The sequence below is a fragment of the Brachyistius frenatus genome, unplaced genomic scaffold (genome assembly GCF_029030835.1).
Source record: "Brachyistius frenatus isolate BFR_SWC_R1_liver_20210118 unplaced genomic scaffold, ASM2903083v1 Contig_74, whole genome shotgun sequence".
Classification (NCBI taxonomy): domain Eukaryota; kingdom Metazoa; phylum Chordata; class Actinopteri; family Embiotocidae; genus Brachyistius; species Brachyistius frenatus.
Window position 1 is genome coordinate 1,528,016 of NW_027210673.1, and position 27,558 is coordinate 1,555,573.

The following is a 27,558-nucleotide window of genomic DNA, read 5'->3' on the forward strand; positions in this document are numbered from 1 at the left end:
CTAGGCTCTCAGGGTAGCATTTATTTATTTATTTATTTATTTTACCACTGCCAAATACCAAGCTGAGCCAAATAATATGAGAAGGCAACAAGTAAGTTCAGATGTAGTCATGTTTACAACATGCTGGACTTCTGGCATTCCGGTAGAAAGAGATTTATACGCATGCGCACAGGGCGAGATGCCTGAGAGGCCAAGCTGAGGGGAGAAAATGTCCAACAGCACCACACGTCATCTGCGCGTCATCTGCGCGTCAGAAAAAAAAAAAAAAAAAAGAAGCAGGAAGTAGTAGTCAGTACGTGGCCTTTTCAACAGGGACGTAAGCAGCAGGAGCCCCACTTCGTTACAAAATGGTAAAATTCCTCACGTTTATCTTGTTTACAGAAGTTTAACTACAATATGCATCGGCGCTTGATTTGTCTGCGCACGTTATTTTCAACTTCACCCGCGAAACAGTGCGTTTCCCGTCTGAAATTGTGCTAGCATGATAGCTCCTCCTGTCAGATTCACTGATTTTTTTTAATTTATTTTTTTAAGTTAGCCGCTGTGAATTACACTCCGGCTCTTGTGCTCATTTGCAACTAACCAAAAAAAAAAACCCAGAGGGTTTAAAACAGAGGTTATCCAACCTGTTCCTATCTGCAGGAACTCGAGGCCATGACCAGATACACCAGCCCGGTGAACCCGGCTGTGTTCCCCCACCTCACCGTGGTCCTGCTGGCCATCGGCATGTTCTTCACCGCCTGGTTCTTCGTGTATCCTTCCCCCCCTGCTGGGTCTGCACAAAGAAGGTGGCTGTTGTGTGACAATGTCAGATCTTTGAAACTCACCACAGCTGTCGGCATCGGTCTCCTAACTATTCTATCGGAAGTATTTGATGCTGGAATTAACACAAATATATATTTATTTATTTTTGGGAGGCGGTGTTGATTTTTTTTTTTTTTTTTTGTGGCAAGCCAGTCTGCACCTATTGATGCCCCCAAATGAGATTTGTTTCTTTTCATCCCAGCATCAGATACTTATGAGAGGACAGTATATGTGACTGGAGATACAATACATATAACTAGTTTAAAAAAGAAAAAAAATACACCTATACTTTATTTGATAAAGAGGGTCGGGGAGTTCAAGGGTGCCTAATACGGCACACCAGTCATTAAAAAACTAAAACAAACAGCAGGCTATTTCAAAATAGAAACCTGCTGTAAGATCATACAATACAAAGGATCATGTAATTATCTTTGCCTGTTTTTTGACCCCATGTGGTGTAAGCAAACCAAAGCAAGCCACAACTTGGGACTTATTTCCATAGTTCAGGCTTTTATATTTTTAATTGATTACAATACGAGTTCACTCTGCAAATGTTTCTCTGAGATTGGGAGGGTCACTGAGAAAACGTATGATAATGACAGGAAACGCAAGCAGACAGACTCAAAACAGATTTTAGACAAGCTGCCAGGTTAGAAAGACTTGTTTGAAAGAGAAAACAGGTAAAGGATGAAATTACCAGCCACATTTTCTGTTGTGTTTTAAACATCCAAACACGACAGTTTATTGTCCGACGACTTCCTGCTTCAGTTTTGACTTATGGAACTTTTCAAACAAGTTCCCACAGTTTTCCTGAGCAATTAGGGACTGTTACAGAAAACTTTTTAGTTGTACTTTTATCAACTGTGAGGTTGTCAATGTCAAATTTACAGTAAAATGTCTCCTATATGTTTTAAAGATGTTTTTATGTAGAGCAACTGTCCAACATTGTGTCAAATCCTTCTTGTGTCTTCTTATAAGGTGTTTGTGGACCAACAGACCATAGCACTGTGCCCAAGACAAATTTCCCCCCCAGGGACAATAACCAATAAGTAATAAGTTTACTCTATTGTACTATCTCCAAATAAAGTGGCAGCTAATTTTGGCCAAAATGTTGAAGAAACATTCAGTTCAAGCAGAAATTGCTGTCTTAATTGAAACTGCTGGAGATTTACAATAGTCAGATTTTAAATTTTCATTAATTTTTCTCAGAATTTCTTGATACAAGTATGAAACTTAACTGCTTCTGATTTTTATGTACAAGACTTAAAGAAAAAATACAGAAAGCCACTACATATAGCATAGTATGATACACTATTGACATCTATATGCGAGACGGCAGATTACGCGTCGAGTAGATCAAAGACCTTGGCTGTTTTTTTGTACCTTTTGTCTCGGGTTTGCCTCAACTTTTCATCAGCTATGAGGTGACATCAACAAAATACACCAGGGACGTCTACAAAGAGCTGCTGATCTCCCTCGTGGCTTCACTTTTCATGGGGTTCGGTGTGCTCTTCTTACTACTGTGGGTTGGCATCTACGTATGAAGGTACTTTCAAAAATCTTGTCTCATGAAAGTTTCATTGTTTTCATGTTCGTGTACTGAAACAGTTTTATAGTTAAATGTGTGTATTCACCATGTTTGTTTTGTTTTCTTTCCGTTTCAAGCGATTGGCTTAAAAAGATTATTACACATTTCAGGAGAAGGAAGGACATAACTCAACACGAGCTGGATTTTGGATTTAATTGGACTGCACTGACAACATTCTGCAATCATATGGACTCTAGATTTCATTTCACAAGTAAAGGGGATTTGTACAACTTTTGGTGTGTTTGTTTGTTTGTTTAACCTGATACCTGTGTGATGTTTGTTATAAAGATCCAGAGATTCCATTTTTTATCATAGATTAACAGTCATATAAAACCAAATGCACTGTAACATAACCTGTAGATTTCTTCCGAATAGGTTGTTTTGACACACTGAAGGCTATTTGTGGTGCGGTTCACTAGCAGTGTGTAAAACCTCAATCCCTGATTAATCTACGTGTTAAAAATAGAGCAGTCTGTTTCACCTTGTCTCCAGGATAATACCGACTACCCTAGTGATGAAGGATTACACCGGAATTAGAGAAGGATTGTTTAATAAAAATGGCGGGAACACATTCAAAGATCTCCGGACAAAGACAACCGAGTACATGTGAAAATTGACTGAATAAAATGACATTAACCATGTAAACAGCACAAACTAACCTTCCATAAGGCAAAATAAACCATCTGATCTCTTCCTTTTAATAACAGAACTATCCAACCAAAAACATGACTGCACATTATTCTAAAAATGGTTCATTGATACAGATCAAAACAAACCTTTCCTCAGCTTTGAACATTCTTTCAATGTGTTGCACTGTCTGCAACCCAAAGGGATTTACAAGGCCACATAGATTAACTGACTCAATCCTGATTAATACAATACTGAACACGGCATGCTTGGCTTACCCGTCACTGTAAACCATTTAACCGGCTGCCCCGTTGGCTACGAAGAGCCAGTAAACACAGACGGGGTTGAGACCTTTCTTTATCCTCACTACATGTTTACGAGTTCCATCAGTGTTAAACATCAGCCTTCTCTTTGTTATATATGCCTAGTAGTGCAATGCTTTCCAAGTGTCAAATCCATAAAAAAAAAAGAAAGAAAATAATCCAAACTCCAGGGTAGCTGATGATGATGACGACCAGTGTTATAAGGACAAATGGGGTCTTTGCAGTTCCTTTTAAGTTTCTCTTAAAACTGTCCCTTCTTCACTGACGAGCTCTGGCGAAGGCATCGCGGAGCCACAGAGAGTCCTCGTACAGCCTCGGGTCTCCCATGTACTCCGCTGTGCGTTTGTATAAGTAGTAATACAACACAGACGCTGTTAACACAAAGAAGGACAGTTACTCGGTGACATCAGAGCAGCTGTGGTGATTAATGTGATGGAAACTATGCCTTCGAATTTATCCACCAATTACCTGTTCTCTGGAAAACAAAAAGAGCTTGAAGACCATCTGTCCAAACGAAACGGGTCGAGTCAATCCATCTTTGATTCTACAAAAAAAAGGAAAATGCCTCTCAGGTATAACAGTTATGGGTCAACTCCGTGCACAGTACTCTTGATTTAAGACAAAACATTTTCTGAATGGATGGCCTTAATTAGATCAACATTTCACTTAGAAACTTGTTCAAATGCGAGTTTTAATGTGCACTGTGAAAGTGTGACAGAGCGTACCAACACCCAGCAGTGGAAACAGATGCTGAGGGTCAGGTAAACGGCGGAGAACACCAGCAGAGCCCTGAACCTCTCCAGCAGCAGAGACACCAGGCCGACCTGGAACACGTAGGTGTTGAACATCATCAGGAGGATGATGATCAAGTTGAACAGGATGGCGATATCCTGAATGCTGCAAACACAGTTTTCATTCATTTCAATATAATAATAATAATAAAAAACGTTATTTGTATAGCACCTTTCATACAAGAAATGCAGCTCAAAGTGCTTGACCTGGACTTTCAACTACTCTTTCATGCAACAGCAAAGTGTAAACAATATAGATCTGATGATGTCCGGGAGAGCAATACAATGCAGGACTTGTAAACTGTTTTCCAACAAAGATAGCTTAGATACACAAACAAGATATACCCTATATGTATAATGACTAGCTCTAGAAAAACATGTAATGTGGCCAGTACTTTTTCCATTATTGATTAATCTAATGACTTTATCTGTTAAATAGTTCCTTAATCAAATGATGAAAACCCAGAGGTAAAAAAAAAAATGTCTCTAAATGTCCCCCCAAACCCTAAAGATGTTCATTTATAGAAATATGATAATGATATGAAATATGTAACCAAAAGTGAGCAAGTTTGCACACTTGTAACCAGCTATAACCAGCACACGTTTGATGTTTTACTTGACAAGTAACTCGAACAATGAGTAATCAAATAAATCGATAAGATGAGTGTTGATTGAGTGAAAATATCTGTAACATTTTTCTCAGCATGTTGGTGCGTTACTCACATGAAAAGCACAAGTTGGATGACAGGTGCTCCCCGCAGAAGTTCACTGAAGGAGTTGACGAAGAGGTCATAGGCCAACATTGTCAGCTGGATCAGGAGCACCAGGGAGTAGTTGCCAGTCTGGAGCATCTTCAGGCGCAGACTGATCCTGCAAACCAGGGAGCTTCACACTCTATTCTGCCCCTTTCTTCTGGATGATTATCCTTACAGTTGCAGGTACTTGATGGTGATACACATCTATGTGGTCGGTATTCACCTCCCACATACTTCAGTACAAAAAACTGTGTGGAGGTCTAGAAGAAATTAATGAGTTCAAACTTGTCCATTCACAGTCAGCAGTGAAGCCTTTTTCCATAAATACTCTACGGCTTGATGTATTCTTCACTCCAGTTTGTTCCTCTGTCAAGAAACATGATGCTTGTTGTATTTGATGAAGAAATATCTCCTCGATGGTTGCAAGCTGTCCAAGATATCAGATGAAATGGGTTTGATCTTCTCAAAAGCTGCATATTGACATCTTTCGTGTGGAAAATCCCATCAGAATTTGCTGCACCACCTGTGAGGAAGACCAGAGGCCAGAAAAAGACAAATGTTTTAATGTTTTAAAGCGATGCAAAATGTCCACCCTCCTCCGGTGTGTAATCATGGCACGGACTCGTTTCTCAGCCTGAGGGGTTGATGTAAGTTTTAGTCTAATTCAGACAGCTAAATAAGCAGTAAACCTGACCATGTAAGTGCTCGTGCTGTTATACAGGCGGTCATGGAAAGGTCACGGCTGGGATTACAGATTTGACTTAATTTAACGCGGACATCAGCTCTTGTTTTTCTCGTGATGTGATCCCTTTCTTGCTTTGACTAATCTACCACGACGGCAGCCGATCGTTATTTTTGATCATCTTGAAGACGGGTAATAAGAGTTACTCCTCGGTTTGCCACGGGCACAGACCTCGTCTCAACTCCGAGGAACTCCCGCAAGATTTTGCTCAGTTACACAAGTACACCTCACAAACATCATACTCACCATAAAAAAAACAAAACCGTGTGATGTACAAAAACAAGTCACTCTCCGCCGGGAAGAACCACGTAACAACTCATATTTCCCCTTTTGTCCACAAGGAAAGCCTCCCACTTAAAGCGTCTGTTGCTGTTTTGTTTTGTTTTGGGTTTTTTTTTTTTTTTAGCGGTAACGTATGTATTTCCGTAAAATCCATGGTAACGCTACTTTGTACCGTAATAAATAATTTATAGGTTCCCTTGATTTTCCCCAGAAATAAATGTACCCAAAACACAGAGACGGCTACATTCGTTTTATGTCCATTGGTTAATCAAAACATCTAAATCCCCTACTTGTGACTAAACGAGCTGCTTTGTGAAAATGAAAAGCAGCCAATACGACCATTTAGTTGGAAATATGGAGCTTCTTAATTCCCGCGCTGCTCTCAGTATTACGGTAAAGTCCAAAGTACCTGTTCGTCACTGCCACCTAACTGCTGGAGGGAGTACTTGTCTGAAGAAGGTGATCACAGGTAGTGGACACCTGCATTCAGCGGTGAGTATTTTTAAGTTTCTCCAACTTCCCCGAATTGATATACAATAATGCATTGCGAGTTTCTTCGATAAATTAAGACCGTGTTTATGTTTACCATGTCTCTGCTTTGCTACGGATTGTTTGTAATTGTGTGGGGCTCTTTTCTTCTTAAATAATAAATGTACGTTGCTCCATGCTGCTGGTTTTATTTTTTCTTCTGCTTGATCCATTGCTCTTAAGTGTATGTGAGCCATTTAATTCACTCTAAGGTGGGTTTTTTAGTGAAACTCTTGGTAGAGTCGTAGACCCTTATCAACATTTCACACGTGCTGTCAGTTTTATTAACAGAGCTGACAGTGTTTTCAACATATGTTCACAGTTAAACCCACAGTCAGACCGAATATCGTCTGGTGTTAATAGTTTTTGTCATCTCCAACATGTCACTTTCACTGAATGTAGAGCACTTTGCGTTTGCACCATACACCGAGCTTGCTGAGTATTGTGTTAGGTGTACTGAAGTTTATTTGACCTTTGGCGTGGCTGTTGGCTAAATGGGAGTCTGGCTTGACAGACGAAATCCTTAACATACAATGTTTACATAAGTTACTTATCTGTAATCCCAGCAAGTTTTTAAGCTTGCATAGCTCATCAAGATATTTTACTACTATTTTCAGAACATATATCACTGTTATGCCTTTATAGATAGCAAGAGTGGAGAGACAGGAAGGTGAGGCAGTATTTGTTTTAACACTGAGGCTGATTTCAATTCATGGTGAATCTCACATGAGCAGCTAGAACTCTTTCTCCTGGGTCAGTTTGGGAATATTTGTAGTTGATTTGACTTTTTAAACTATTTATAATTTATGCTCTTGCTGTGTCATAGTTATGTCATCTAACTTGAGGAGTGATTGTGTGTGATTCTCATATCCACCATGAATCCCTGTTTTATGAATACCCATGGAGTTACCCAGATGCATTTCCCCCACAGCTCTTCAGAGTCAAATTTGTTTGCGATTGTGGTAATTCACTTTTGACAATGCAAACAACTGCAAATGTTTAATTTGCATCTCCTCTCCCATAGCTATCTGCCCTCCCCTTCAAGTCCACAGTAATTCCTCTTCTCACATGACTCTGTCCTGTTTTTTGCCCTCCTCACATCCTAGTACGCACCTACGGGCTGAGTTTCCTTCATCTAAGTCAGCAGTGACGACAGCTGGCTCTGCTGTCTGGAGCTAAAACTTATTTTCATACCTCTCCTTGGAGTTAACATTTTGGACAGAAATACATAAAATAATTTCCTCAAAAACATGCTGTCATACTGGATTACTTAAACAGTTATAAATTGTAGTGCAGCCATGACTGACAGCTGATCACAACAGCTGTTGATAATGTGTACAGTCGCAGTAGTTAGTTTGTTCTGCACCTCATGTTTGACAAGGGAGGACCTGTGTGGCTTACTTCTCGCAGTAGCTTGCAGCAAAAACTGTCCTTAAAGTCATTCTAGTTTATCAAGAGAGTAAAAATGTTTGACTTGTACAAGACAGATGTTATTATTAAGGGATCAATGATGAAATATTAATGAATTTGGAGACCAGGAGGTCAACATGAGCATGTAGGCAGTACCTATTGATAGACATATTGATCCCTTATTGCTTACCTACCCCCATCTGTCTCTGTACAGTGATGTCTAAGTGGCTGAATGATGACGAGGTGCTGGTTGGTCAAGGCAGTGGTGAGGCAGTACCAGTGAGCCCGAGACCGCAGAGTCTACAAGCTGGGAGCCTCAGGCCAGGTTGGGGATGTAGTCCGCTGCCTTCACCTCGTTCCAGGGAGCCAGTGCCGTTGAGTCCGCAGGCAGAGACCAAGGGCAAAGCCAAAGAGCTGTTTGTGCTGTGTGACAAGGAGGGCAAAGGGTTCATCACAAAACGCGATATGCAGGTAAGCAGCTAATATAGTAGAATAACAACCTGAAGACTGGTTGTGGAGTGTTGAACTTTCCGTGTTCTTCCCGTCAGAGGCTGCAGAGAGAGTTGCCGCTGTCCCCTGAACAGCTGGAGATGGTATTTGAAAGTCTTGACCGAGAGAGCAATGGATTCCTCACTCCTGTTGAGTTCCAGACAGGACTGGGTGAGTGTAGTGCAGCAAGGGATTTTAGACTTAAAGGCAAAGCTATAGTTAATTAAGTCACATCTGGTTCGTCTGTTCTTCTCTGCGTGGAGCAGGTGAGATGGTGGGATTAGAGGGGACGACTGAGCTGAGTCCAGATGAAGCAGAGGAGGATGTGGATGAGATGGACTGGTCCCAGGACTCCACTGCAGCCAAATTTGTAAACGTACTCATGGAGCTTGGTGCTGATGAACTTTTCAAAGAGTAAGATCAGTGTCACACATTTATTGGCTTTAAATTGCATCAAGACTGTTCACAAAGATTACCCAACTGACCGTGACAGCAGCAACAATATAGCACCTATCTTCAAATATTAGTACATTATCTTTCTAAAAGCCTCAGAAACTGGTTTTAGTTATATTTAAAGTTTACCCATTTGGCACACAGACAAAGCATTTGTGTGTTAAATTATGAATATTGACATTTGCATATTAAAGAAAAGCTGAAGCATAGTGAAGTGAAGTGTTGAAAGAAAGAAAGAAAGAAAGAATAATTCAATAAAAATGTAAATAAACACTACATGATGTACTTTTCCTTTTGTACACAGCTGACAGAAAATATTCAGTGCCACTTTAATACAACTTTGAATATATTACAAAATATTGTATATTTCTAACATATTTACTGCACAGTATTAAATTAAGAGGTGTTTCCAATGTTTTGCTCCTCACATTTACGAACATGAGAGAAAATTTGAAACATATTTCAATATGATGTAGTCTTGTAGACCACCACTACTCAGTAATAAACAGATCTTTCAAAAGGCTTTCACAGAAACTGACCATTATAAAGTTTATGATAAAGCTGTTGTAGCACGTTGCATTAGATTCTTCAGGTGCACCTAATAAAGTGAGGCAGTGAGTATCTGTTGTTCTTTCTAACAACAAAAGTCAAAAACTAGTTTTTTCACCAAACAATTCAAATTCTATCATATTTAGAGTATGCTTATTTTGTTTAGGTGACCAGCAGAAGTGCTTGTTGCTCTTGATGTCCATGAAGTATCTATACAGTTGTTCATTTTACTCGGAACCTTCTCGTGACACCAGTGAGTGGTGTTGTTTGGTTAAGGTTTGATGCTTTCAGTCATTTGTTGTGTATTGTGTTGTGTGTCAGTCAGCAGGAGCTCTGTTCTCTGTGGTGTGAACTCAAGAAAGACAGACCAGAGCTGCTCAGTGCCCTGGAGGGTGTCCTGGTCCACGCAGTGTCCCATCTACAGGACACCATCAGAGAAAGAGACAGTCTGGAACAAGTTCTCCGCAGGTCACAACCTGCTACATGACTCCTGCCCAGTGTGACTGAGAGTGTTGTGTTTTCTAAATTAATTCTACTTTGTTCTGTTTCAGACGGGAGAGTGAACATGATCAGGTCGTTCGGTCCGTATATGAAGAAATGGAAAATCAGATCAGAGAGGAGAGGGAGAAGCGCCTGGCTCAGGTACAAACATGTACTAGTTAGTCCAGCTGTTGTGCCATTTAACAAGAGAGATCATAAAATTGACATTTCATGAATTCATTGTAAAATCAAGGGCAGTATTAACCAGAAGCAGAGAGGGCAACAACTTGAGGAAGAGCTGATGATGCGGGATCAAGAGTTGGAGAGTACATTAAACAAACAGAAAGAGGTGGGCATCCAAACGGTACTCAAGTTATTTCAAAAGAAGGGTAGAAGCTTAATGTTAACGGGACCTTCTCTTCCCTCATCCTCAGCTTGAGACCAGAATGCAGCAGCTGAGCTGCGAGCAAACAAGCATTAAGGAGCAGAACTGGCAGCTGCAGAGCCTCAACGTCCAGTTACAGGAGCAAGTGGAGAGCAGCAGAGAGCAGCTGCAGGCCGCTCTGGGTCAACTCAACATGATCCAGGTCAACACTGCCCAGGAGCAAGTGGCCAGACAGAGGTGAGTGTCCACCAGCACCAGAACATGCCTGAAGTTTAACATGAAGAATTCAGTCATAAAAACACACTCCGATGTAATTATAATGATGATAATTTGATTTCAAAATAATTTCTCTGAAAAGGCATGACGGCTTCGCTCCCGATGAAAAGTTGTTTTGCTCAGACCAGTTTTAAATGGACAAAAATACGATTCATGTAAACAATTATCTGGACTTGTTTTCTCTGTCGAGAGTAAAAATGTACTTCTAGATGGCAGACAGCTGATCAAATTTCAAAGAATGATGACGATCATTTATAATTATATATTTTATTAGAAATCACACAAATAGACCAAACTAACGACGTGTTAGTCTCTGACTTTCTGACTTTCCACCCTGTTTGTGGCCCAAATCCCGAAACACACTGGTTTCTGCTGAAGACCCTCTGAAACCCATCACTGTAACCTGTTTTTCAAGGAACATGCAACAGAGAAATAACCTTTATTTGATTTTAAATACCCATCAATAACTGCTTCCTGGATCAATTATTTGTTGGCTTTGCTCTTTTCACAGGATTTATTTACAATAAGAAAAAAAAGTATATCACCAGACTCAACAGTCTTTTGTTTGCTTATTGTAGAAATGTGATAAATGTATCAAGAAACATGAAGAAGGAGAAGGATAGCCTCTTGAGACAGCTGGAGATATTGAGGTCAGTCTTAACAGCTGTTGCTGAAGATTAAATACTTTTCCTGACAAAATTTAAAGGTGGAACTGTATCTCTAAAACAATGAAAGTGAATTGTGTTTGTATTTTTTTTCATTTCACAATCCGTCATTTGAAACAACCAGTGTGAGAATATCTCTAGATTAATTTCTGTTTCTGCGTCAGGGATATGAACAGAAGGCTGCGAGATGAGAAAGACGCCCAACAATTGCAGAAGAGGGTTAGTGACAGACACTCCATCCCACCTCCTCTTCCATTAACTTACTACCTCAATGACGACCTTTGCACGCTGTGGACACAGCAGGTGTATCCACCCTAAGCTAAGTCATGGGATAGCTTCATGCTTAACTCCATCTTCTGGACAATGATTATTTATGTGGGCAGCTGTTATTGTTTGGTTATTGATTAATGTCACTGACACCGTTGTTTTTCCTGTAGATGTGCTCAGTGAGGTGAAGGATTTTGTTGAATTGGCGTTTATTCTGTCCTGTGTCAACTTGAAGGAAAAAGTGTTATACATATACAGTATATGTTTATTAGTAATTTTGTACCAATTTATTCAGGTGAACTGAAGTTGGTCAGTAATTGATCACAGCTCTCAAATGACTGCTAATCTATCTTCTGTTAGCGGGTTGCATTTAATTACACTCATATTCTTTGAGAAAATGAACATACTATATATCATATTTGCCAAAGCTATTCACAGTTTATGTCTGTTTTGAATTATACCTTCGCTCGACCTTTTCTAAACAAGACTGACAAATAATGCAGAATATTCATTCAAGAGACTAGTCACAACACAATGCATGCATGTTGCTTATTTCTTGTATTTGTTTTCTTTTCATATAATTTATAAAAAAATAAGTGTGTTTTAAAAAAATTAATTACAGTGTTAAACTACTTTTTAGCAGAATAAATGTCACATTTGGACTGCATTCCTGTTTTTTAAGTGTACGCCGTAAATAATCGACCTGTTTTAAGCAATTTGAAGATGTCAGTTGATGTTCCTTAAATATGCACCATCGTGCATTCAAGTATTTAATACTCTAAAAATCTATTTACATTTATTAGACCTTAATGCTGCTCATTTCTTCCTCCTCACTTTCCACAAAAAACCTTTTTTAGAATCCAAATGTCACAAAGCCTTTGCAGAAGAGAGGGTCAATCATAGGTAACTACTTACTGCAAGACAAGCCAATGAAAAGGTTTGTATGAATAACTGCATACATTTGTCATTTATGCAGTAATGTGGCAGATTGCCTTTAGTAAGCCACTAATTTTGTGTATTCGTTGATTCTGAAGACAGCTGAGCTCTTCTGATGAGCTGGAGCAGGACAAACAGAAAGAGGTGACAAATGCATCCAAGAGACACCAGCGGTCATGTAGAGACAGGTCTAAAAATGTTGAAAAGACCCAAACTCAGGTAGGGAAAATATTAAACCTACAAACATACACAATTTATCCTGAAACTATCACTTTAACAACACAGATGCAGCAGAAAAAGAGAGCAATACTTTATTATGACTTTGGCAAAAACATCCCTGTTAAAGGCAAAAAGAATTATACTGAAATATTAGCTTGATATCAACATGTTAAATTTGGTCACTTTACCTGAATTTTAGAGCACAATTGTCAGTCCTCAGCGAGTGTTCAAGGTGGTATTTCTGGGTAACTCGGGTGTGGGTAAGAGCTCATTCATCCAACACTACTGCACTGGACACTTCCACAGCAAAATGAGCGCTACTGTCGGTAAGTTTTTCTTTTATCATCACAATGGTTAATATGCTCCTTAGTGTAAGTGAATGTAAGTGTATGTATATATGTGAAATATGAAACCATGGGGCTTTGTTGTTTATAGGGATCGATTTTCAGATTAAGACTTTAACTCTGGACTCCACCACCATCACACTGAAGCTCTGGGACACTGCAGGACAGGAGAGGTCAGACATGTGGCTTCACAGATAACACACAACACCATCTAAGATGCATCCAAGCTTAATACATTATCCACCTATTTGTTTTACTTTTTGTGGGAGTTATACGTGTTCTTATTCTTCTCACTTATTTCTTTTTCAGGTATCGCAGCATCACTGAACAATACTACCGAAAGGCTGACGCTGTCCTCACCATGTATGACGTATCTCACTCCGCCTCCTTCACCGCAGTGAGAGGATGGATGGACTCTGTGAAGGTGAGCAGGTGGAGGTATCATGGAAGGATGGAAAAACATGCAAAACACTTTGTTCTAATTTGAATATAGGTCATTGATGAAAATGTGCAGTAGGAATCTCAGTAGACACAAGTTATTTAAAAAAAAAATTAATTCTGCCTTTTATTTAAACTTTTTGTTGTTGTTATTTTCGAGCAGACGGTGAAATAGCATAGCATAGCATAGCATAGCACTGGTGTATGCCCAATCAAGTAATCTGTTGTACGTCTGTCCCAGGAAAAGATGTGTGATGGTGCCGTACTGATGCTGCTGGGGAACAAGTTGGACATGGCGGACAGTTGCAACAGAAATGTGACAACAAGAGAGGGGCAGAGGCTGGCCGAGGTGAGTTGCATTTAAATATTCAACCAGCTTTGTGCTGTGATTTATTCAAAGCCTCCGCTAAGAGGGAAAGTGTCTTTGGAATAAATAAAGGAACATTTTCTTTTTGGGGGGGGTTTTACAGCAACACCAAGCTTTATTTTACGAGTGCAGTGCCAAGACTGGATGTAACGTGGAGGAGCTGATGACTCACCTGGCTGGGTATGGCATCACATTTCTTTACTGCACATCATTTCTTACTGAATAACCTTTCATTGTGGCCATATTTTATAATGTAAACGATAAATAAATAATCGTAATAATCATATTCTGCAATAAATCATATTTTCACACAGGTTATAATGGTCAGTTTTTTTATGAAACTGTTAGAAAGGTATTGGTCAACTGGTGAATTTTGAGGCTGTAGTACTAAATATGAATCATTTAGATTTAAATTTGAATTGCTCAACTCAAATAATTGCATTGAAAAAGCTGAATTGAACAGTACCAAACTTAAAGGTATTCCATTTACATGGAAAAATTAACCCAGTAAAAGCCGCAATTCTTCACATTTGTAAAGCTGGAACCAACATACTTTTCACTTGATGAATTACTTGCATCAGTGATTGATTATTAAAAGTGTTGCGGATTAATTTACTGTCAATGTATTAAGTAAAATTAAGTAATAACTTAAACGTAATTGTAACTGAATAATAATTCAACACTATTTCTCATATTTGGTTATTACTGATAGAAATTAGGCGTACCTAATAAACTGTTTTTAAAGGTGTTTTACTACTATTGTAACAGGATCAAAGCTTTGAAATGTAAATTAAGTGTTATTCTCAAATGTGGTCTGTGTTGCACATAAATTTGTATTTCTTCATTTTAGGGTGTTGGTTACCCGGCATGACCAACAATGTAAAGATGCACTTTTATTGACTGAGGACACGACTAAAAGAGGCTGCTGTACATAAACAGCAGAGGACAGGCCTTTGAAAAAAAAAAAAAAAAACACTCAGCAAAACAATGGCTCATCAAGTCCTGAGGTCACTCATTTTAAGACACAAACAGTGACATCTTTCTGTGAACAAGTTTACTGAATAGTGTTTGAAATATTTACCTAAGTTGTTATGTATCTTTATAATACCGCCAATAAAAGGTATCTTTGGTGACTCCTTTCTTATTGTGGCCTTTTTGAAATGATTGAACAGTGTTTTAGTGTTTTACACTAGTTTTAGTGCCAGTAGAGCGCATATGCATGAGAAACCAGCAGGGGGCAGACCAGGACTCTGAATGACTCGTGGAGGGGCGAGCTGCATGTTGAGCCAAAAGAGGACAAACACTCAGACGCTGCGCCCTGACTGTCAGCTGAGAACTTACACTGTTGCAGTTAACCTTCACAGACAGTAGCACATTGACACTGGGGTTAGTGAGATCCAGGAAGACGTTACCCCGATAATCTACATCCTTCAGGGGCCCACCATCTAAAATCAGGTAGGAGTATTTTGGTCTCAGCGAAAAGGGAGAGCAGTTTTTCCATGACACGGAGTTAAAAATAACTCTGAATATGACCATTAGGATATTGTTTTCGGTTACATTCACTCATTACGTTTGTGTTTTGTCTTAAAAGCATGTTCTTATGGGTTTATGTGTTTATTGTGTTTATTATTTTATTATTTAACCTCCTTGATTTGTTTATCTTTGGAAAGGGGGACATTCACTGGTGCCTAAAGTTTATAATCCCATGATGCTCAGAGTCACAACTTTTCTTAAAATAGAAGCAGAGGGAATTTCAGTTTCGGGTTAGGATAAAAACAGACTTTCACTAAACCATGAAGCAAAGAGTAAAAAGTTAACAATGTATCAGTGAAGAGTGAGATAATAAGCTTACGTTACATATATATGTGTATATATATATATATATATATATATATATATATATATATATATATATATATATATATATATATATATATATATATATATATATATATATATATATATATATATATATATACATACATACATATGTATATATATATATGGATGACACGTGACGCAAGTTATATTTTCCCCACAACATATATGATGTCATCTGTGCGCTCTTTCCATTGCTCTGTTATAGCAACTTGATGCAAGTTTGAAACCTCCAACACATTTCAGTCTATTGTTAGTTAAAAGCAATAGATGTAAAACCCTAACAAAGATGATGTGTTTTCAGAAAAGCTGCTGCAGCTGTGCCTGAGATCCACCCAGTAAATCAACTTCTCGCACTAAAGGTGGAACTAAAGCAGACTGAAAGAGGAACTTCTTATATGTAGAGCGCAGCTAACTAGTCTCAATCAGATACGGCATTAACACTGTGGGCCTGCCATAGTGCAAGTTTAGAAGCAGAAAACTGTGATAATAATCTGTTGGAGAACAGAGGTGGGAGGTAGGAGCTGCTCTCAGAGCATCTGGTGTTCACTCTTCAGGGAGGTATTTTTTTTGTTGTTATGCTATTTTAATTGATTCCCCCCAAAAAATCTTGGAGTTTGATATTTGGCTGTTTTCTGTTTGTGTATCAGTTTACAGACTGACGTGTTTTTTCAGGATGGAAGCTCAAGGTGAAAAAACACATACCTGTGGGACGATTTGTCTGAAATATCTGCTTCTTCTCTTCAATGTTCTTTTCTGGGTAAGGTAATGAGGGAGTGTGAAGATTTTCACAGAATTTAAGATAACAAAACTCTGCTATCAGCTCTATTGAATGCTATGATTGTCAGTAATAATTAACTTAAAGTTGCAACATTAAATTCATGCCTTGCTTCACATGACATACACAGAATCACGACACAGTTTACACACTTTCTGTTGTTTCTCACTGTTGGAAATGTACTATTTTTTCAGTAATTTCAATAGTTAATGTGGAGCCAACAGGTGAAAGCATACCAAATACCGTCTGTCTTTAAGAGGCAGTGCAACTTTTACTTTCTTACATTTTTTGCTTTATTAACTTTTAATTTCTTTCATGCTTTAAGGATCAACTGATCAGTTCTTGTACAACCTCGTCTAACCAGTATTCACTCAGAGATTTTAGCTGCACATCTCTTAAGGCTTACAGCCCAAGGCGTTGTCTTGTTTGCATCACAACCACATTTGGAGCTAAGTTAAAACTGCTAAAAATGATGTGCCGCAGTCTTGATATGAGCATCTGGTTTGAATTGAGCTGATAACAGTATTCTCTTGTCAGCTGGCGGGAGGGGCGGTGCTGGCAGTGGGAGTGTGGACTCTGGTGGAAAAGAGCGACTACATCAGTTTATTGAACTCCAGCTCCTACTCAGCCTCAGCTTACATCCTGATAACCGCTGGGGTCATTGTAATAATGACCGGGTTGATTGGATGCTGTGCCACTTTGAAGGAGATGAAGAGTCTTTTGATAGTGGTAAGGTGATCAGTCCCACATAAACAGTCTGTAACAGAAAAACTGATTCTGTTTTACTTCACTCCACCAAAGCTCAAACCCCATTTTTCTTTTTGTGATGCCAGAAACAACACTCTTAAGTTCCTGTTTATACACACACCACCTACTCTAAGTCATGTGTTGAAAGTTAATCCGTGGTGACCTTCTGTCTCGTCTGCCTGCTTTCAGTGCAGCTCATTATGTCAGGCATGCCTGTCAGATATAACAGACAAAGTCACGCACAGTGTGTCTTTAAGAGTTTAGATTTAGAGTGCAGCTCATGCCAGAGGAATGACGGGCATCACAAGCGGCTGCTTGGACTGACGAGTGTGAGAGAGACAGACAGACAGACAGACGGACGCAGTCAGAGGGTATCATTCAAAAGCAGACCTACACTAGCTCTGTGACGTTATGTCTATTTCCATTTTCCCCACAAACTTTGCAATAGATAACTTCCTTTCCCACAGTTTAATCACTTTATCTCTGCAGCATTACTTGTATTTTTGTTTTTTGTTTAAGTGATGTACAGACATTTTTAGTGCTAAAATTATATTTAGAATTTAATTTAATGCCTTCTGTTTGCACAAAAATGCACTTTCAAAAACACTTTCTCAAAATTGGTGTAATTTATAAATTCCAGCTTATGTTTATTTGTTTATTTCATGTTTATCTGCAGTATTTGGTCTTGTTGCTCTGTATTTTCCTGCTGGAAATCATAGCTGGTGTCCTTGCCTACATTAACTACCAAGAGGTAAGGTGCTTTACCTTCTCCTGGTATGTGTTTATATATATATTTGACCAATGCATACAGTGGCTGATATTAGTCCAATTGATGTCATTTTCAATACAAATATGACCCTTGCACTTTTACATATTTTGTATCTAACATTTTTAAATGTCAGTGCAGCATTTACAAAGCTTGCACTTTCCTTTCTGCTTTTATTTTGTGTATATTTTTTCATTCCACTGTTCTGCCATGTGTTTTCAAATAATTCCATGTTTCCCATCATTTCCTTGAAAGATCTAACCGTCATGCAATGCCGCAGTTGCTGCACTCTGTTGTGAAATCTGCTCCGCATGCCTTTCTGTGCACGTTCTTCATTTGTCCTGTTTTCATCCATCTTTCTCACACCTCTCTTTCTTCCCCCCCTTTTCTTGCTCCAGTGTTTCCCTTTCTGCCACCAGGTAATCTGCTGAAGTGTGATTCCTATTTCATATCAACCTGTTTCTCTAACAGGTTGATATAAGCTTTGTCTTCGCTCTTTGCAATTTGTCAGTCAAGCAACAAAAGCTTTTATTTGTAAATTCATTTTCAAGAATGCTCATGTGATTCAGGGAGTGTTGTCAGAGAATCTGTGCCCTTGTATTTTGAAACACTTGAACAGGGATTTTTTTATTAACAGATTTTTTTTCCATGTACTAAAGTTCTTCTCCTGTGTCACAGCTGGATGAGGGGCTCAGACAGAACCTGAAGACCACCATGGTGCAGAAATACCAGCAGCCGGGAGAAGAGAGCATCACGCAGGCTGTGGACAAACTACAACAAGAGGTGAGGAACGGTGATAATGTTATAAAAGCAGGAAATGGCTTCAATAAAAAAAAAAAAAAAGAGTAACACCCTCAGTCTAACCTAACCTCAGTCACTTCAACTGTCAGTTTTATCATATCATTTTAAATTTGATCAAACAATCCCTTTAGATAATGAAATTTTGTGTTGGTCACTATTTTCTCATGCTTTTGGCCCTTTGTTCCTCCCTGAACTGCCTCCCCCTCAGTTTAAGTGTTGTGGCAGTCACAACTCCTCAGACTGGATGGAGAGTGTGTGGATCCAAGCGGCAGAAAATAAGCGGCTTGTTCCTGACAGCTGCTGTAAAACTCCCAGTGAACTTTGTGGCCACAGAGACCATCCCTCTAATATCTACAAGGTGGAGGTATAGGAAGAGCTTTCCGTTGGCCCTGCATGTCTAAATAGTAAATTATAACAAGATTTTAATTTATTTTCCCTCTCGTGTTCTCCAAGGGAGGCTGCATCATGAAATTAGAGGACTTCATCCTGAGTCAGTTGTACATTCTCGGTGCAGTTGGTATTGGGATTGCATTTCTACAGGTAAAGCCTTTACCAATGAGCAAAATAGGGGTTAATATAAACATCTATTTTAATGTTGTGCAAAATGTAATAGCTAAACTGTGAACAATGGTTGTTTTATGTGTGCGGTGTGGAAATAACAAATTCCTCGTGTCTGTTTTCTTTCAGGTTGTGGGGATGATGTTCACTTACTGCCTTTATTGGAATTTGAATGAAGAGCCGTACTGAATTTTGACTGTTTTGAGTATCACAAAATATGACACATTATTCATTGTACAGTGTTTGCTTAGGTATTGTAAAGCCCCAATTTTTTTCCACAGCCCTGTGATGCTGTGGTGTTATTACTTCAAACTATGACATGATCATCTTCAAAATACACACACTAGAAACGCAATAATGCTGCTGGACAGCACCGTTTTATTTTTCCCTGCAAAACTCCATTGCATGCTTTATGTATCCTCTATTTCACGTTCAAAACATTGATGTGTGGATGAACTAAGAGAAGAGAAATATGAACATGCTGTAGCTACTTTTGCGATCAAAGTTTTTTGATGTTTATTTAGGTTTTTTTTTTTATGTAACAACCAGCATTTACCAAAGATATGCTTTAAAAATGAATATGAAATTTAGTGTTTGCTTTTTGGGATGTAAATAAAAGATGCTCGTCATTTATGATCCACTATACATTTCTTAGATCGGTCTTTGTCTTTGAGCTTTTATTTTGAAATTATTTACGCGGATGTTGTTGGCACCTGACAGTACTTCCTCCTCGCACTCGCGTCGTTTCTCCCACAAATATTTTCTCGTTGATTTCAAGCCAAAGGCGATTGAAATGTCTGCAAAACCAACCTGTTTGATAGTGGCAAGTGCTTCTCCTCAAGGTCGGTACATTCGTGTGTTTTTTTTATTTTATTTATTGTTCTGTAACAGCCTCGTTGTTCTGCATTCAATCGTTCATTTGCCTGTTGGCTGTCCAAACAGCATCACTTGTAAGCGTTTAAAGTGACGTGTTTTGTTCATTCAGGGGTGTCAGCAAAGTCTTTTCATCAGTCCTTCAGTCTTTGTAGCTCTGCGTTTAACCTCCAGACAGCCACACCTGGGGTAAGACTCTTTCTACCTGAAAAAATACTAACAGCAGTGAGCGCTAACTTCTGTGTGCGTGACCTCAGCACGCTACTCCGTGACTCGGTTACGTAGCGGTATCCATGGCAACAGCACAGGAAAATAATTAAAAAAAATTTTTTTTTTAAAAACCTTAAAACTGCCTCTAAACTCACGGATGTCTGTAGTCCCACCGGCGGAGTACAAAGCTTTAAAGTGAGGGTTAAAAGTTTAAAGTGAGATGTCTCTCCGTTTGGTGGGACGAAAATGAAAAAAAAAAAACCTGAAAAATCTTCTATATATATATAAGAAAGCAAATATATTTCATTTCAAAACTTTAATTGCTGGACACAAGAAGTCACTATGAAGTCTGTTGTCACTGTACGTGCATGGAAGGCTTCTTATTTACACATCACTAAAGCTCCCTCTAATGGTTATGTTACTGAAAAATGTCTAAATGTCTCATAAAATCCAAGGTCCAAAATTGAGAGATATTAAATGTACAATGACATAAACCACTTCTCCTCCAGGAGCTGGATCATGTTGACAGCAGCTCAAATTGTCAGAACCCCAGATGGATAATGTTTGCCAGGAATATAACCAGTAATTATTTCCAATACTGAATAAAAAGAGGAAGAATATTTCAAAGAAGGTGGATCCACGAGTAGATATTTCATCATTTCAGCTAGACTGCAGACATCTGTGAGATCATGGATATGCATTTTAGGATGCAACCATTGGATGCAACCAAATTCTTCAAAATAGTAACCCTTGTGTATATTTTCTCCTGGCGTAGTCAACAGTGTGACCTCGGCACTACATCACGTTTCTCCGTACCAACGTGTTTCTTTGAATTGCAGGGGAAGCCCATAGACTTTGTTGGAGTTGATGAAAGCACAGCGAGATGGGTGCAGGACTTTAATGTGAAACCCTACGCGACACCGGCCAAACTAGAATCTATAGATGGTGAGAATATTCATGTCGGGGTCATTTTGCTGTTTTCGTGTGTGTTGCTGTCTGTTGGACTCTGCTCAGTTACGTCATGATGACCCTCTCAAGGTGCCCGGTACCAGGCGCTGCTCATCCCGGACTGCCCTGGAGCGCCGAATGACATGGCACACAGCGGCTCTCTGCACCGCATTCTCACACACTTCATCTCTCAACAGAGTGAGTGGGCTCATTTTGTAAGCGGTCAGTTTGTAATCGGACTTTTGTAACAGCAGATACATGCTGATTGTTCCTCTCTGTGCAGAGCCTGTGTGTGCAGTGGGACAGGGGGTGTCAGGGCTGTGTTGTGCCACTGAAGGACAGAGGTGGATTTTCAATGGCTACAGCCTAACAGGGGTCAGTGTTATTTTTGAACTCATGAGGGGGATACACCCGAATATATTCATCCTGTACTATTTGTTCACTAAATTCACTGTTTTTCTTTAAAGCCATCAGTGTTTGAACTGGTGCGGAGGCCTGACTTTGCCAACCTGCCGTTGATTGTAGAAGACTTTGTAAAAGACACTGGTGGATCATACACAGGTGAGCTGACCTGCAGAACACGTACAGTACATGGCATCAGTAAAATACTTTATCATCGTTTCTAAGACCATCTCTTGTGTTTTCCAGCGAGCCAAGAAGATGCCGTGCACGTAGTCGTCGACAGACACCTGATAACTGGACAGAATATGCAGTCCACCTCACTTGCTGTAAATAATCTAATCCTGCTCTGTAATGCCAAATAAAAAGAGACACCAGGAGCACTCAAATTCAACAGTTTAGCTGTCCCACATTTATATCAATGTAAGTAAACAAACATGGATCTTAAACAAATATTGAAAGATGCTAGGTCAGATCAGACGGTTGGCAAAAGTTAAAATACAACTTCATTACTTGTAAATGCTGTAACTTGAAACCTATTAAAAGCCACACAATCTAATGTCTTGATTTGAATATTAACAAAAGAAAAAACTTTGTAAGAGCGCATTCTGGATGATGGATAAGTAAGTAACAGAAATGATTTGTGGCTCTGGACCAATGAGATGCTGCAGCTCTCTGAAGGCCTCCCAACAAAAATAAACCCTTTCATTTAAACTTTATACATATTGATGATCATGCACCTCCTGTTGTTGAATGCAAATGTGTTACTGCTCTCTGGTTGAACTGTACAATTTTTTTCACAATATCAATGAAAAGAAATAAAACATCCTGAAGTACATATTATTTGATGCACACACCTTTTAAATGAATAAACCTCGGTTTAATTCACGCAGTCAACATTTCTCAACACTTTTCCGACCCTGAAACAAGTTGAGCATAAAACTGAATCCTGTCAGTGGCTCATTTCAGAGTTCATTTCTGTTCAGAGAGAAATAAAAAAATACCAACATACAGCACCAAGTTCAGTGAACAAGAAAAACGATATGAGTGCTGAGAATCCCAAGATCCACAGTCTTCACCAACAAGTGCAGCTCTCATAGGAGATCATAGAAATAATCCAGTCCTTGTCCCAATTCCCACAAGGAAATTCCTGTTCCCAGCTCAGTCGCCAAGGAGACCCGCAGGTAGATCGACTGTAAAATAGTTAAAATATTGTAAAATCCATACATTGCTGTATACATAATTAATGTTGCTCCTATTTTTTTTCAAAGCAACTCAAAAAGTGAAGAGTGTTACCTTTAGTGATGGATAGTACACCACATGCTTCACTGCATTGTTCCTGACATGAAAGGGAAGAAAAAGATCTTGTTAAGAGATGGTCCTGTGAGTTTTTAAGCCATATTTTGTTGGTACTGTTACTAAATCAGTACCTCTTGTAGCTGAAATAATGTTCTGCAGAATATTCATCCCAGAGAAGTTTTGGCCTGTGTTCTCGCAAAATCTCTATGTACCTGCAGGAAATCACAAGTGTCAAGTGTTAAAAGCTTAACAAACCTCTCAATCAGCATTTTACTGTGAATTCTCTCTGCTTCTTACTATAAACTCTTTTCTTCCAAAGTCACAAAAGCTTTAGTTATTTAAAAAAAAAATGTGCATGTGTTTTTTCCTTTTAGTTTTATAAGGGTGGAGCTTTTCTGATTAAAAAAAAAAAAAAAAAAGGTGATGTCACATACTTCTCAGCACAAATCAGAGATAAGCAATATTTGAATATATACAGTATATACCTGATAACAGTTGTAGGGTTGTTGTGGCCACTGTCACTAAAATCTCATCAAAACAAACCCCAAGCAAGGAGTTTTTTTGTTTTTTTTAAATAAAACTTTTACTTTGATTGTTTATTTGGTCACAAATATTTTATGTTTAAGAAAAATACTTTGATTTGAAAGTTTACAGAAACTTTAAAGGGGTGGCAATGAGTTAATTTCCAGCTAAAATTTAAAAAAAAACCATGTTTAGCAAATACCTTATGAATAATACTCTTCGTTAATTAAGTTTTGCAAAAAAATCTCCAAAATTACAAAGCACATCAGCCTTTAAGCTGAAGGCAAAAAAAAAAAATCTGTGTGTGTGGAGTTAAAAATAAATGGATATACCTGCCCTCCATGGCCCACTTCTTATCTTTGCTCGAGTCTGGGATCTTGAGCTGTCACTAGCACTTGAATCCCAGACTGGAGTGGTGGTCGATTTGAATTAAGGGAAATGTGAGCGCCAAGTTTTGACAAGGAAGAAGAGTTTGTGGCTGTTTGTCTTAAACCACTCCCTATGTAGTGCTCCGTATTTACTGCCATTTTCTCAGTGTCACAATTCTGAGTATCCTATTTTATTCACTTCAACTGTGGACCAAAACATTGGAACAAAAAAAAGTGTCTGATGCATGTACACTACTTTTTGCCAACAAGTCAAAAATGCAATATAATTTACTGATGCAAAAATAAAGTAAACTATTGAATACTGGAAGCAGTGAATAAGTGAACAAGGGACAGATTGCTGTCGACACAGCTGATGTCTCTGGCTCTGCAGCATCATTTTAAATAATTATTTAAACCGTCCACTGTGAGTCCAACAACGTTTCAGGAGGACAATGCTGAATTAGTAGACTTCTCTTTTAAATATGTGTCACTGTAACTGCTAAAATGTGAGAAAGTGTTTTAGTAATAGTCACAGTATTATCTTACCTCCCCCCCATGATTGGCTCTGTTCCCTGGCTCGCAAAATCAAGACCATACAAATTGAGTCCAAGTAGGATCTTTTGCCTCCACTGAGTGTTGGGTGCAAGCTGGAGAACACAGTCTCTCACCCAGGGCAGAGGAGAGCTCGGGCCTGGTCTGTTGAAAAATCAAATGAATAAAAGAGCATATAACTTGTCATTCATGATGTGAATCTCCTTGTAGCTGTCAGTCATTTCCATTTCTACCTCAAATATATGAGTCACTGGATCCTGTGCTCTCACCTGGCACCGCTGGAGTAATCATACGTCATGAGGCTGAATCCATCGACCGCAGGGGCCAACTGCTCAAATTCCTCCCTGCCAAACATCCCTGGCTGCCCTGTGCTGATAATGATAGAAAATATAGTTTAAAAAAAAAAATCAGCTCCAATCACAGTGATTGTTTCACATTTGTTTTTGCTGAATGCGAAATAATTTCATTCACCTTGTCACAGCAGGTGGGATAACAAGAATGCAGTCTAATCTTTTAGCTTTCAAAGTCTCACATATGTGTTTCACCAAATGAACCAGTTCCCTATATGAAAAAGATTATATATATTAATCTCAGATCAAGAAAAAATGTTAGAGCTTGAAATATTGGTCAGTCAATAGAATAACTTACTTTCTCTTGTTGCCTCCCAGCTGGCTCCACACCTCCAAGGTAAAGCCATCAAAACCTTCAGTCTGCAGGGCCACAGCATTCACATTAGACAGAACAAACACAGCAACATTTTGAGGGAATTAAAAACAATCACATCGCCTCAGTACCTTTGCAACATCCACCAGCTCACTTCCAAGCTCCTCAATTTCATCTTCACTTCCCAGCACGCTCATGTAGTCCTGGTAGGACCAGCCATCAAACAACAGCCGAGGCACTAAGGGTGAAAAAAAAAGTCTTATTTGAAGCCACTTGCACTGACCCACATTTATAGATCTGCGTTGACTTGTGAACAGTGAGGACGAGATCTTCTCACCCATCCTGACTTTTTTGTTAGACTTGCGTACAGCTTTGACCCAACCTGGAAAGACAAAAAAAGATCCTTTTACCTCATGTGTATCTCACGTTTGGTGACACTTTAATAAGAGATAAAGTAAAAAAAAAAAAAAAAAAAGGAGACTTTTGACTGTCAGTGATGTGAATCGTCTACCTGGGTCATGATCGTGGAGTCCCGTGACGTCAAAGGTTTCAGGTCCTCGTCGGCGCAGCTGAAGCCACACCGGAGACAATGACGTCAGTTTAGGGCCAAACATCTTGGCAATGTCATAGCCGTGGGAGTTCCACTGCAGGATGAGAGTATCAGACGTGATTCAGATACTGTGTCAAAACATACATAAAACAAAGAATCGCCTTTCTTACATTCCCAAATGCATGTTGAAGTAGTCACTGCCTGCAACTGTCAGACGTGTCTCCATCATCCAGGGTAAGAGATGGGGGGGCACTGGATGAGGTCAGGGTTGCAACTAATGATTGATTACTTTCATGTCAAGCTGCTAATTATTATAAGTATTGTTGTTATTGGCAGTATTATTTTTTTCCCGACCTTTTGTCGGATTGTGAAAAAGTGCCAGTTTAAAACTCACAGATTTAAATTTTTACTATCAAGGAAAACCAATAAATCTTCGCAATGGAGAACCTGGAAGCAGGAAATGCTCAACACCTGTGCTTGAAAAGGAGCTGAATGATGAACTGATTATAAAACCGTTGGTGATGAATTTTCAGCCAATTGATTTATCAATAGCTTCAACTCTGGCAAATATAATATATTTAGTATGATATTATCTCTTAATGTTACTTTGCAAAAATGCATTTATGAAACATTAAAAGACGGAGCTTTATTAATTAAAGACTAGAAGACAATGGAGGAACACAAGAGTCACTGAAATAGTAATCAAGCAATTTGGGCATTAATAAATGTTATTTGCAAATTAATTTATGAATCTATAAATAAATAGACTAAATATCAAAGTAATTCATTGTTTGATATTTAAATGGACAATAAAAGGAGCAATTATAAAAATAATTTACAAATGAAATATTAATACATCAATAAATTCTAATTAGAAACAGATTTACAAACACAACATAAAGTACATCATTTAATTTTTTAATGAATTCATAAATAAACACAACAATTTAAAAATCGATTTGAAAATGTGACCTTTTCAATGCATATTTGCACACTTACAAGAATCTGAACGTATAATTTAATGCTGTGATAACAAGTGTGTTATACAGCAGCAGAGGAGAGTGTGGATATGTTGGTGACTGGACTTCAGACTTACAGGTGTGACATATCCCAGCACTGGTCCTGGAAATGTCCTCTTGATGTGAGCACAGTGCCTCTTTTCCTCCTTCACTATGTCTTTCCAGTTAAGATCTGACACAACAAGGCCTCTCTCCAACACAGCTAATTCAGCTGGAGATGTCTGAACGGTGAGATCAAAAGAGAAAAAGGAGCCCATATCAGTGACAAATCCACGGAGGATAAGGACCTTTTCCCCGATTCTGGAGAATTCTGGTAAATTCAGCTGGCAAACACAGGAAGACTTTGTATGACCTGACAGCAAGCACAGCTCAATTTGCAGGTGAAGACCTGGAGTTACTCACCTCAGCCTCAGCTTTATGCGACTTCTTTGCATCAGTTTTTGAAAGTGTGGCACCAACCAGCCAGCAGCATGAGATGACATGCAGCAACACAAACGTCGCTCTCATTTCCAAAAAAGAAAAGCCAGTTAAAAAAGGAGCAGTTAAATAATAATACAAAAAAAAAAATTAATTAAAAAAAAAAAAAAAAAAAGGGCTAGCTCAGCTCTGCAGGTTTGCAGCGCTTCCTTCCTGACAGAGATAAAGCAGATTAAAAACCAGCATATCCTCCGGAAGACTGAATCATACAGAGCAACGATCCGACACGCCCTGGTTCATGCTCCTAAAACACATTACCTGGATTTATGATGAAGAAAAAAAAAAAAGGACGTAGCTCTGACTGCCGGACGGTTTGTGTCTTTTTGACTGACAACTTAGATCAACGTGTTTCTGAAGCGTCTGGGCAACTTCCGTGTTTGGGGGGGTTTTCAAAATAAAAGTCGTGCGATTGAGCGGCGAGAGGTCAGCTGA

At 38.9% G+C, this 27,558-nt stretch overlaps 6 protein-coding genes across 11 annotated transcripts; 4 read left to right on the forward strand and 2 right to left on the reverse strand.

Annotated features, from left to right (window-relative positions):
• The first annotated feature begins 267 nt into the window (after window positions 1-267).
• tmem258 (transmembrane protein 258) lies at window positions 268-2,622 on the forward strand. 2 transcript variants are annotated; one of them, XM_069708283.1, is made up of 4 exons: window positions 268-350; window positions 643-752; window positions 2,222-2,350; window positions 2,470-2,622. In XM_069708283.1, exons 1-3 carry the CDS (start codon window positions 348-350, stop codon window positions 2,346-2,348), a joined length of 240 nt encoding a protein of 79 aa, XP_069564384.1. In that variant the 5' UTR covers window positions 268-347; the 3' UTR covers window positions 2,349-2,350; window positions 2,470-2,622. The 2 variants fall into 2 exon arrangements, with proteins under 2 accessions (XP_069564384.1, XP_069564385.1); XM_069708284.1 differs by having other exon boundaries at window positions 2,503-2,622.
• Window positions 2,623-2,646: 24 nt separating this feature from the next.
• Window positions 2,647-6,058, reverse strand: tmem138 (transmembrane protein 138). The gene is made up of 5 exons (XM_069708282.1): window positions 5,877-6,058; window positions 4,857-5,411; window positions 4,068-4,239; window positions 3,811-3,886; window positions 2,647-3,713 (listed from the first exon to the last, which is right to left on the reverse strand). Exons 2-5 carry the CDS (start codon window positions 4,982-4,984, stop codon window positions 3,601-3,603), a joined length of 489 nt encoding a protein of 162 aa, XP_069564383.1. The 5' UTR covers window positions 4,985-5,411; window positions 5,877-6,058; the 3' UTR covers window positions 2,647-3,600.
• Window positions 6,059-6,364: 306 nt separating this feature from the next.
• On the forward strand, window positions 6,365-14,825 carry cracr2b (calcium release activated channel regulator 2B). 3 transcript variants are annotated; one of them, XM_069708325.1, is made up of 18 exons: window positions 6,365-6,404; window positions 8,065-8,321; window positions 8,399-8,510; window positions 8,606-8,753; window positions 9,663-9,809; window positions 9,893-9,983; window positions 10,075-10,170; window positions 10,256-10,443; window positions 11,061-11,132; window positions 11,312-11,366; window positions 12,272-12,351; window positions 12,449-12,569; window positions 12,769-12,895; window positions 13,005-13,086; window positions 13,223-13,337; window positions 13,593-13,700; window positions 13,822-13,898; window positions 14,569-14,825. In XM_069708325.1, exons 2-18 carry the CDS (start codon window positions 8,067-8,069, stop codon window positions 14,651-14,653), a joined length of 1,959 nt encoding a protein of 652 aa, XP_069564426.1. In that variant the 5' UTR covers window positions 6,365-6,404; window positions 8,065-8,066; the 3' UTR covers window positions 14,654-14,825. The 3 variants fall into 3 exon arrangements, with proteins under 3 accessions (XP_069564426.1, XP_069564427.1, XP_069564428.1); XM_069708326.1 differs by lacking the exons at window positions 13,223-13,337; window positions 13,593-13,700; window positions 13,822-13,898; window positions 14,569-14,825 and having other exon boundaries at window positions 12,769-13,082; XM_069708327.1 differs by lacking the exons at window positions 12,272-12,351; window positions 12,449-12,569; window positions 12,769-12,895; ... (3 more) ...; window positions 13,822-13,898; window positions 14,569-14,825 and having other exon boundaries at window positions 11,312-12,242.
• A 204-nt stretch (window positions 14,826-15,029) lies between these two features.
• Window positions 15,030-19,891, forward strand: cd151 (CD151 molecule). 3 transcript variants are annotated; one of them, XM_069708287.1, is made up of 9 exons: window positions 15,030-15,173; window positions 16,247-16,356; window positions 16,912-17,103; window positions 17,798-17,872; window positions 18,286-18,306; window positions 18,566-18,670; window positions 18,897-19,052; window positions 19,142-19,228; window positions 19,376-19,891. In XM_069708287.1, exons 2-9 carry the CDS (start codon window positions 16,273-16,275, stop codon window positions 19,433-19,435), a joined length of 780 nt encoding a protein of 259 aa, XP_069564388.1. In that variant the 5' UTR covers window positions 15,030-15,173; window positions 16,247-16,272; the 3' UTR covers window positions 19,436-19,891. The 3 variants fall into 3 exon arrangements, with proteins under 3 accessions (XP_069564388.1, XP_069564390.1, XP_069564391.1); XM_069708289.1 differs by having other exon boundaries at window positions 18,897-19,046; XM_069708290.1 differs by lacking the exon at window positions 18,286-18,306.
• Window positions 19,892-19,942: 51 nt separating this feature from the next.
• Window positions 19,943-22,235, forward strand: gatd1 (glutamine amidotransferase class 1 domain containing 1). The gene is made up of 7 exons (XM_069708291.1): window positions 19,943-20,088; window positions 20,232-20,308; window positions 21,169-21,274; window positions 21,368-21,475; window positions 21,561-21,652; window positions 21,745-21,838; window positions 21,926-22,235. Exons 1-7 carry the CDS (start codon window positions 19,947-19,949, stop codon window positions 22,039-22,041), a joined length of 735 nt encoding a protein of 244 aa, XP_069564392.1. The 5' UTR covers window positions 19,943-19,946; the 3' UTR covers window positions 22,042-22,235.
• On the reverse strand, window positions 22,066-27,508 carry chid1 (chitinase domain containing 1). Its single transcript, XM_069708286.1, has 12 exons — window positions 27,052-27,508; window positions 26,727-26,870; window positions 25,592-25,724; window positions 25,418-25,462; window positions 25,212-25,318; window positions 25,066-25,127; window positions 24,889-24,978; window positions 24,687-24,788; window positions 24,412-24,561; window positions 23,107-23,187; window positions 22,973-23,015; window positions 22,066-22,869 (listed from the first exon to the last, which is right to left on the reverse strand). Exons 1-12 carry the CDS (start codon window positions 27,154-27,156, stop codon window positions 22,771-22,773), a joined length of 1,161 nt encoding a protein of 386 aa, XP_069564387.1. The 5' UTR covers window positions 27,157-27,508; the 3' UTR covers window positions 22,066-22,770.
• Window positions 27,509-27,558: the final 50 nt, after the last annotated feature.

Excerpts from the sequence above, each read along its gene's own strand:
- tmem258 (XM_069708283.1), top strand. Across the intron at positions 753-2,221 it reads TTCACCGCCTGGTTCTTCGT|CTATGAGGTGACATCAACAA; the intron begins GTATCCTTCCCC and ends ACTTTTCATCAG.
- tmem138 (XM_069708282.1), bottom strand. The coding sequence starts at position 4,984 with ATGCTCCAGACTGGCAACTACTCCCTGGTGCTCCTGATCCAGCTGACA. Across the intron at positions 4,240-4,856 it reads ATCCAACTTGTGCTTTTCAT|CATTCAGGATATCGCCATCC; the intron begins GTGAGTAACGCA and ends CTGTGTTTGCAG. Across the intron at positions 3,714-3,810 it reads TTTTGTTTTCCAGAGAACAG|CGTCTGTGTTGTATTACTAC; the intron begins GTAATTGGTGGA and ends TTGTGTTAACAG.
- cracr2b (XM_069708325.1), top strand. The coding sequence starts at position 8,067 with ATGTCTAAGTGGCTGAATGATGACGAGGTGCTGGTTGGTCAAGGCAGT. Across the intron at positions 8,511-8,605 it reads TGAGTTCCAGACAGGACTGG|GTGAGATGGTGGGATTAGAG; the intron begins GTGAGTGTAGTG and ends TGCGTGGAGCAG. Across the intron at positions 10,171-10,255 it reads CATTAAACAAACAGAAAGAG|CTTGAGACCAGAATGCAGCA; the intron begins GTGGGCATCCAA and ends CCTCATCCTCAG.
- cd151 (XM_069708287.1), top strand. The coding sequence starts at position 16,273 with ATGGAAGCTCAAGGTGAAAAAACACATACCTGTGGGACGATTTGTCTG. Across the intron at positions 17,104-17,797 it reads TGAAGAGTCTTTTGATAGTG|TATTTGGTCTTGTTGCTCTG; the intron begins GTAAGGTGATCA and ends GTTTATCTGCAG. Across the intron at positions 19,229-19,375 it reads TTGGGATTGCATTTCTACAG|GTTGTGGGGATGATGTTCAC; the intron begins GTAAAGCCTTTA and ends GTTTTCTTTCAG.
- gatd1 (XM_069708291.1), top strand. The coding sequence starts at position 19,947 with ATGTTGTTGGCACCTGACAGTACTTCCTCCTCGCACTCGCGTCGTTTC. Across the intron at positions 20,309-21,168 it reads TCCAGACAGCCACACCTGGG|GGGAAGCCCATAGACTTTGT; the intron begins GTAAGACTCTTT and ends TTTGAATTGCAG. Across the intron at positions 21,476-21,560 it reads ACACTTCATCTCTCAACAGA|AGCCTGTGTGTGCAGTGGGA; the intron begins GTGAGTGGGCTC and ends CTCTCTGTGCAG.
- chid1 (XM_069708286.1), bottom strand. The coding sequence starts at position 27,156 with ATGAGAGCGACGTTTGTGTTGCTGCATGTCATCTCATGCTGCTGGCTG. Across the intron at positions 24,562-24,686 it reads GATTACTCCAGCGGTGCCAG|ACCAGGCCCGAGCTCTCCTC; the intron begins GTGAGAGCACAG and ends ATTTTTCAACAG. Across the intron at positions 22,870-22,972 it reads TGTACTATCCATCACTAAAG|TCGATCTACCTGCGGGTCTC; the intron begins GTAACACTCTTC and ends ACTATTTTACAG.